The sequence below is a fragment of the Suricata suricatta genome, chromosome 11, assembly GCF_006229205.1.
Source record: "Suricata suricatta isolate VVHF042 chromosome 11, meerkat_22Aug2017_6uvM2_HiC, whole genome shotgun sequence".
Taxonomy (NCBI): domain Eukaryota; kingdom Metazoa; phylum Chordata; class Mammalia; order Carnivora; family Herpestidae; genus Suricata; species Suricata suricatta.
Genome location: NC_043710.1, coordinates 7,407,498 through 7,416,297, shown reverse-complemented (window position 1 = coordinate 7,416,297; position 8,800 = coordinate 7,407,498). Strand labels below are relative to the sequence as shown.

At 59.9% G+C, this 8,800-nt stretch overlaps 1 protein-coding gene across 2 annotated transcripts in view; it reads right to left on the bottom strand.

The window, feature by feature from the left end:
- Nucleotides 1-8,794, bottom strand: part of MACROD1 (mono-ADP ribosylhydrolase 1) — a 142,744-nt gene extending 133,950 nt beyond the window's left edge. For both annotated transcript variants that reach the window (XM_029956678.1, XM_029956677.1), the window contains exon 1: nucleotides 8,632-8,794. In XM_029956678.1, coding sequence (XP_029812538.1) covers nucleotides 8,632-8,683 — 52 coding nt within the window. In that variant the 5' untranslated portion in view covers nucleotides 8,684-8,794. The remainder of the gene's footprint in view (nucleotides 1-8,631) is intronic.
- Between the last annotated feature and the right edge of the window lie 6 nt (nucleotides 8,795-8,800).

The following is an 8,800-nucleotide window of genomic DNA, read 5'->3' as shown; positions in this document are numbered from 1 at the left end:
CAGTTCGTGGGTTCGAGCCCCGCGTCGGGCTCTGTGCTGACAGTTCGGAGTCTGGAACCTGCTCCAGATTGTGTGTCTCCTCTCTCTGCCCCTCCCCTGCTCATGCTCTGTCTCTATCTCTCAAAAATAAAAGAAACATTTAAAAATAAATAAATAAAATTTTTAAAAATGCTTTCGCCAAATACAGATTGCGAATTCTCCCCACTGCCACTAAGAGGCCAAGAATATCGAACCCAGATGGAACCCAGTGTGGACGGTCCCCTGTCACTAGCGTGTCTTGAGGCTCGCAGCCTATCTCCCTGCCTGCTTTCCCCGCTGGACACAGGACCCCACACACAGTGTAACAGACCAGGGGCTCCCATGGAAGTGCTCCTTGCTTTGTGTGCTGGGGGGAGGGTGCTGGTATCTGGAAAGCCCTGGCTGTCCTCTTCTGTAAAGCAGGGGTACAGAAAGCTCACCCTCTGGTTCTAAATAAGCAGCAGAACAGGCCTAGACGCGCTCAGCTGCTGGCGGCAGAGCCACTGAGCCAAGGACAGACCGGGGCAGAGGCCGGGCTCCATCCGGGCTCTGCCGTTCCCGGCAGTCTGAATGCAGAGAAGTCAGTTAATAAATATTTACTGAGTACCCACCACACACCAGCAAGCCCAGGGCAAGAGGCAAGCGGAGGTGCCGGGGCCTGACCGAGGCCAGACTGATTCCTGGAGGAGGCGTCTCTAACTCCTCCTGTCTGCCCCCAGAGGCTGCAAAATCGCCAGAGAAGGTCCCCTCGCCTAAGAGAAGGCTCCCTGATTCCCTGGTCCCCGCCCCTGGAGACCCCATCTGCCAGGAAGCTCCAGCAGCTGCTGGGGGATGTTCTCCCCTCCCCCCTCTGCCCTTCACCCCTTTCCCAAGGACCCTCCCCCCACATTTGTCCTCCAGAAGATGCTGCCTCCTCCCTGCAGCTGGGAACTGGGCCACCGCCCCAGCCTGGCCCCTCCCTCCCTGAGCCCAGGCAGCCCCTCACCTCTCAGAGGCTCCTGGGGTCCCTCCCCCACGGGGCTGTCCAGTCTCCGCCCTCAGACACCCTCCCGTGGCCTCTCATGCCTCAAGGTCATGAACCCTCCCTCAGCCTTGCACTCCACACCCCGCCCGCAGTCACAGCTCGGCCTCCTTTCTGTCTCCTTCCTCCACCAGCTCCCTTTGCTCCCCCAAGCCCTCACCAGTCTCACCCCACCTCCCCACCAAGGCCAAGGTCAGAGACACCACACTGGCCCCATGGCCCAATGCAGGGGGCCCTCCTGCCCTCCCTTGTGCACTCAGCAACCCCCACCCCTTCTCCCCCCTCAGGATCCCACCTCTCCTGGGTGCCGCCCCACTCACCCCTCCTGTCTCCTTTCTGCCTCCCCTCTTCCTTAATGTACACCCCCCTTCTCTTCCATCCCATGCATGCAAAACCCTCTTTCCACTAATGGTCCCTCTCTCTCTGCCCAGCATCCGATCCCCAAGGTCCATTGCCTCATCCTCAAACTCCACGTGAGTGAGCCTGAACTTCTGCCTCCTTCCCCCCAGATGTGGGTCGCTGCCTCCTTCGTTCTCCCTTCTCCATGAACAGCCCCCAACAGCGAGGACCGGGAACCGGGGCTCTTTCCTTTCTCCCAGTCCCCCTGGTGCCATCAAGCTGCAGGCTGTTGGCTCTATCCCCACAATACCCCCCAAAACCAAGCCCTCTGCCCACCCCCAGCAGGGGCCAAGGCACCTCTCATTGCTCCCTAGAACCACCTAGAAGCCCTCAAGTCTCAGTATCCTCCCCACGTCCACCCAATCCCCTGTTCCTCAGCAGCCCAAGGATCTTAGGAACAGAATTCTCTCTCCTTAAAGCTCAGTTCAAGGGGCGCCTGGGTGGCTCAGTCGGTTAAGTGCCTGACTTCAGCTCAGGTCATGATCTCACAGTTCATGGTTCGAGCCTGGAGCCTGCTTCTGATTCTGTGTCTCCCTCTCTCTCTCTCTGACCCTCCCCTGCCCCCCCTGCCTCTCACTCTCTCAAAAACAAATAAAACATTTAAAAAAAAAAAGCTCAGTTCGAACTGCAAGTCTTCACCAAGGCCCACACGACAGGCACGCCTCTGCCCCCAGACCCCTCCACTACATCCCTCCAGGTAACACTCCCCTCTCCCTCCCACACCCCTGCAGGGCACACAGATCAATCTCCTCTCAGTTCCTCCCACAGCCAGACTGTTTCCTGCCACAGGACCTTTGTATCTGCTGTGGCCCCTGACAGACCTTCCTTTACGGGCCCCTCCTGGCTGCCTCTCCCACCCCCACAGTGGCCCCTACCCTACTGGGTGTTGCTTTATTCCTTACTTGACCTTGGCCACTGGGGGATCTGTGGTGTTTACTTTGGATTCCCACCATCTGGCACAGTGCATGGCATGTGTGGGCATCGACGGGCATCTGTGGGGTGAATCAATGAATGAATGAGCTGAGACCTGAATGTTGAGGGCATGTTTGGGCTAAGACAGCAGAGTAGGCAAATGCCCTGATGTAGCAGACAGCATTTGGCTGGGGAAATGGAGAGAAATCTAGAACGGCTGGACCAAAGAGCAAAACAGCAAGGCTGTGGCAGCCTCTCTCAGTTTGTCTGTTATCTGAAGAAAAGAACAGAGACGTTGGAAGGAACGTGCTGGTCTGAACCGCTACTGTGGTTTTGATTCCTCCCGCGCCTTGTTCCCACTAGGTTCTGGTTCACAACCCCTCGACGTCACGTTCACGGGCGGGTCACTCGCCCTCTCTGAGCCTCAGTTTTCTCATCTCTAGGATGGGGACTAGGCAGGCTCGCCGTGAATGAGAAGGGACTGTCAGAATATCTAGAAGCTGCAAAGTGCGAGACAGCGGATACACAGCCCTTCCTGTGAGCGCAGACTCCAAGAGTGCAAATCGAAACAGGACAACATTGGGGGCAGGGCTTTTCCTTTCCAACTTGGAGGCGTAGAAGAGGGTTGTGAAGTATCTGGGTGCCCACGTGTGCCATCTGGCACAGTTGAGACCACAGATACCCCCGGTCAGAGGCTTTGGTGTGCCCAAGCGGCGTTCTCCCAGCCAGGTGAACCCAGCACTAGAGCGTGAACTTGCTTGCTGAGACACTGGAGGGACCAGGCAGCCAGGACCGGGGCCAACCCCACGGGAGCCCCGCTGGCTGGGCAAGCCCCAGGCACCCCCTGGAACTAATCCGGGAAGCCTGGAAATGGCCAGGACACCCTAGCAAACACCACCTGGAGATGCCAAGATGCCACCACCTTCCAGAAGAAACAGAGGTGGGCTCTGGCCGTGGGCAAGCCAGGATGGGACCCAGCCTCTCGCCTCTCGCCTCCGCCGTCCTGCCCGGTCTCTGGGGCCTGGTCTGAGTGGTGCACAGCCCCCTCTCTCTGGCAAAATCCACAAGATGGCTCTGCTTCCCAGAGAAGGAAGACAGCCAGAGCTCCTGGCTCTGTCACCAGCCGCCTGGGCGCTGACCTTGGGGACATCTGTCAGCCTGTCTCTGCCAGTTCACGGTCCCCAGGCACACACCTCTTGAGGCTAGCGTGCGGGGCGCCGCGTCCTTACCTCCAGAGCGAGGCTGCGGCCTGACTGACCCCGGAGCCACTACACACCGCACTGGTCTCTGATTTACGGGGAAGGAGAAGCCAGTTGTTTCCCGGGGGCCTCCAAGGGACCGAGGGTCACCCTCCCTGCCTGGGCTTCCGCCATCAGATTAGCCCCACGCATCTGTAACATTGTCCACCTCCTTTTGCCAAAAGGACAGATGCCGACGTAAGGCACAAGCGAGTTTCATGTTTCTTACAGAAGATGCATACGTTTTAATTTGCGTTCTTTTTTGGAGAGGCGAGCGTATTTCACGGCTCAGTGAGACAGGTGTTGTAAAAAGATGTCTGCAGTAAATTTTGATGGAGAGGCCTGACCCCGGACGAAGCTTCCAGCAGCTCCCGGGCACGAAAGCCGCGCTGGAGGAGAAGGCTGCGCCAGGACCATAAAGTGCGGTGCGCGAACGGGAATCCAATGATGTGTTTTAAGAAGTGTCTTTAAGGCACTTCGCTAGGCGGTGTTCAGAACGGGGAGGGCCGGCTGGCGCATAGGGAGGCCCCTCGTCTGGAGAGGGCTGGCTGGCGCATAGGGAGGCCCCTCGTCTGGAGAGGGCCGGGTGCACGGGGCTGATAGCGGCAGGACTCTCGGAGCACGGTGGCAGGGGCATTAATCACCTGGGCTCCATGTCCCCCAGAAGCAGGGTGTCATCCAAATCCGCGGCACGGGCAACAGGGAGACAGGGCAGCAGGCATGTTGGAGGTTTCCTGCTCTCCCTAGGCCCCCGTGCCTGCCTTCGGCCGTGCTGGGATGTGCCAAGGCCGCCTCCCAGAGGACAGGAGGGAGAAGACCCCCCACCCCCCACCCCTGCCCAGCACCCAGGCGGGCCTGCGGAGTTCCCCGGATCGCCCATCAAATCAGAGAGACCATCCGCTCTGCATGAAACCCCACGGGGGAGGCGGGGCGGGGGGAGCATCGAAATGAGCCCTCGCCCCCTACCCGGTGCAAAGTGAGCCTGGACCTTGCTAGCGTGTGGCGCCCGGGAGAGACGTGGCTCAGGATGGGCAGGTCGGGGCACCAGCACCTGAGGCCACGAAGGAGACAAGGTTCAACAAGCCCAGTGTTGCCATGGCCAAAACAGAGCGGAGAGGGGAGATGGGGGGGCCACTGGGGACTCTCTGTCCACCGCGGGGGCCACCACTGTATACAAATAATGGTTTCTGATGCGATCCCAGCATGACCCACAAATCAGGTGCCGTTGGTCCCATTTCACAGATGACGAAACCGAGGCCCGGGGAGTGTGGAGGCAATGGTGCCGGGGCTTGCCCAGCGCTGATGACACCAATGCCCGCCGTCTTTTCAGCAGTTAGCTCTGCCCCCACTGCAGGTCGGAAAGAGGATCTGTGGCCCTTCTCCGGAAGGCTGGGTCCCACCCTGTGGGGGACAGAGCCCCTATGTGCCCCCAAGGTTCAACTTTAAGTCCTCTCGTACCCAACTGCCTCCACAGTACAACTGTTTCCACAATCTTCTGATAAAAAGGCACTATGGGCGGGGGATAATAGCCCGCCCCCACAACAGGGAATTAAATTAGAGACATTGCCCTCTGGCCAGTAAAATCAGATACAACAGAGATCTCCCAAAAAGACTGTCTCCTAGCCAGGGAGACCTAGCCTGGTGGTATTTACTTACCTAGAGGGAGAATGGGTCCACAGAAGTGGCCGGCCAGCTTAAGAGGGAGGAACGGAAGTCCTAGAGGGAGGCGGAATCCGGCCACGGGGCCAGAGGACTTGAGGACCCGGGAGCTGAGGCATCCTCCATCCAGGGCCGAGGGCGGGCACTCAGCACGAGAGACTCAAACACTGAGCGAGCGACCACCCAAGGAAGGGGCTTCTTGGTGGGTAGGTCCACCCCTTGCGGAGAAGCTTGCCCAGCCTGCCCAGGGCGGTGGGATCAGCTTCCCCAATCTTTTGCCCTGCTCCCCGGCCGAGAGCACAGGCCGCTGAGGGAACTGAGGCTAGGAGAGGAGGCCCTGCCCAGGCACACGCTCCTAGACCCAGGTTATCGTGTTTCCCCTCCCGGGGGCAGCGCATCAACCTTCTGACGTACATCAGGCTCTTGTGAGTTTGGTTACTGTGTGCCAGTCTTCGAGAGAGGATCACCTCAGGCACAGACAGGCATCTGGAGGCCTAGGTCCGTATATCCCCCAGGGAAAGGAGCACATATGTCCACCAAAGACGCGTACAGGAATCATCAGGGTTATTCCCGACAGCCCCAACTGGACAACACGTGGTACACGCACAGCATGGAATACGACACAGTGATAAAAAGAGCAAGCGGTTGGTGCACACTCAGTGACGTGCACGAACCACACGACTGTGTGTGAGCTGGGCACACCGAATGCCTCTGTTCAGGTGAAGTTCGAGAAGCTGGAAGCGCTGCTGATTGCAAAGGGGCTCAAAGGAACCTGCTGGGGTGATAGTCAGATGTTTTCCGCAAGAGTCTGCTGACCGGATGCGTCTGTATGCTTCGCGAGTTTCACGGGCCACCAAACCTCAGCTCAAAGCGTAAGCGGAACAGAATGAAGAAAAGGCCAGGGGGGCCTTCAAGGACCAAGGCTTGGAGCCCAGTCAGAGGCTGGGTCCGGCTAAGCGGCTCCCCGGAATGGTGGCTTTAAAAATACGCCTCAACTTCTTTGATCCTCTTCCCTTCCAAAGGTAGAGACTCGTTTCCCTCCCCTTGAATATGGGCCAGACTCCATGACTCTATTCTGAGCCTCAGAATAAAACAGAAGAGACGGCGTGGCACTTTGCAAACTAGGTCACAAAAAGGCTCCGTGGTTTCTGGCTTGGTCTCCTCACGCTCCCCTTTCCCGGGTTACGTGCTCTGCGGGAAGCCGGCTGCCCGTCGAGAGGATACCTGAGCAGCCCCGTGGAGAGACCCCCCCCCGCGGTGAAGGACTAAAGCCATCTCGTGTGAGTGAGCCGTAGCCAAGTCCTGGGGGGCTCCTGGAAACCCTCACGCAGAACCACTGGGTTCCTGACCCTCAGAGACTGGGGGTAATAAATGTTTGCTCTTTTAAGCTCCTGAGTTTTGGGATGTGTTACCCCATAACAGAGCGCTAAAACACACAGATCACCCCAACACTGGGGTCTTCACACCCAGGGCCGTCCCCCGGCCCGGGACAAGGCCCCCCGTGACTGGACACTGGTGCTCAGGCAGCCCCATCCACCGTGGTTCCGGCCTGGCACTGCCCTGCTGGCTTGACCACATTTCCAACTGTTTCCTTCCCTAGAGAAGCTTCGTGAGGGCAGCGACCTCGCTAGCTCACTCATGCCTGAATCCCGGAACGGTGCCGGCCACACGGAAGGCGCTCAGTAAAAATGGATGAAAGAGGCACACCTGGCTGGCTCAGTTGGAAGAGCATGGTGATCTTGATCTGGGGGTCTTGAGTTCAAGCCCCACATTGGGTATACAGATTACTTAAAAATAAGTAACTCTACTTAAAAGAAAAAGGATGAATGAATGGAAATCCCACCCCCAAGCAGAGACACCACAGTAGCCTGGGAATCCCTGGCCTGTGAGCTTTGCAAGGTCTGGAAGTTTTCCGGGGCACCAGGAAAGGTGTGGGGGGAGCTGGATCCCAGAAATAGCGGCAGGTCCAGGAGCAGGTGGCCGGGGCCCCTTGCCTCCCTAGCTCTTTCCCACCAAGCTGACTTGCTGCTCTCTGACAGGGAAGGGGAAGCAGCCCCCCCCCCCCCGTGGGGACAGTCCAGTGCCAGGAGTCTCTCCTAGCCCCCCAGGTCCCCGCCCTAACCAGTGTTCTAGGGCCAGGGCTGAACCACCCTGTGTGCATAGAACAAAGTCAAGTGTTCTGCCCAAGCTTTAGGATCCTGGTGAGGGAGCACCATTCATGACAGCAGGGAAGTCATCTTGAACTCTACCTTAATTCTGGGAGGGCGCCTTCCCTTTACCTCCACCCGTGGCCAGCCCCGGGCCTGCCTTCCCAGACCCGCTGGCCAGCACCCACTCCGCCATGGGGGCCCAGCCAATGAGCTGCCTCCCCTGTGCTTCTGAAAGGGGACCCAGCTAGGACTGGCTACAGGAGCAGGCTCTGAAGGGCAGGGGCAGCTGGCTGCAGCCGGCCAGACTATTTGGGGCTCTGCAGGCCAGGTTCCCTCCCTTGGCTGCTGGGGGGGGGGGGGGCAGGACAGCCAGAGTCCCACCTGGGACTCATGCCCCACCAGGACTCATGACCAGTCCCAGAGGGGTGTCACTGTTCTCACAGACATAATGCCCCTTCTCTGCTCTACCCCCCACCCCCCCTCTGCCCTCTGTCCCCCAGGAATGGGGCAGAAACTGTTCACGAGTGGCCAGAGGCCAGGGATGAGGGTAAAAAGAGCACTAGACCACGTGCCCGGAGAGGCAGGCCTTCAGGGTAGGGGTGGGGTGGAGGTTGGATCAGATGGCCCCTCACTGGGCAGGCCACTCTGTGGGGGCCATCTGAATCTACCAGGTGGGACCACAGGCCCAGAGCTGTCCCCTCAGCCCATTTCCTGCCACTCTGCCTAAAATGCCACCACTTCAGAAAGCATGCTACACAAAGCCACAAAGCACGGGGAATTCAGGAGCCAAACGGTCAGCTCTGCCACCAACTCTCAGTGACCTTGGGCTTATCAGCTCAGTTTGCTTCCAGCAGGACAGAGTCAGGTGGTAGGTCCTGGATGATCTCCGGGGGGGCGGGGGGTGCCCTGGGACCCATGCGAGACGGGGTCAAGTCGTCTCCTCACCCTACCCGCGGCAGGGGGCCTGGACCTTGTATGGAGTGAAGTGGTTTGTGGGGCACGGGGGGGGGGGGGGGGGGGGGGGGGGGGGGGGGGGGGGGGGGGGGGGGGGGGGGGGGGGGGGGGGGGGGGGGGGGGGGGGGGGCGTGGCTGTGAGTGGAGGGTGGAGGGGTCCGTCCTAGGGCATTGGAGGCCTTAACTTGCCCCGGCCTCCCCGCGGGGTGCCGTCCAGCCGAGGGAAGGCCCACGTGGGGCCGCCCTCGCCCCCTCGCGCCCCCCTCCTGCTTCCACTTACATTTTGCCTCCTTCCAGTCGGTGGAGGTGCTCAGGTCCACCTTCGCCGCCATGGCCAGGGGGGCCCAGGTGCGCACCCCGGCTCTCCTCGCCGCCCCACCGCCGCCGCCCCCCAAGCCCCAACTCCCGCCGGGGGCCGTGCGCCGGGGCTGCAGGCGCCCAGGGACGTC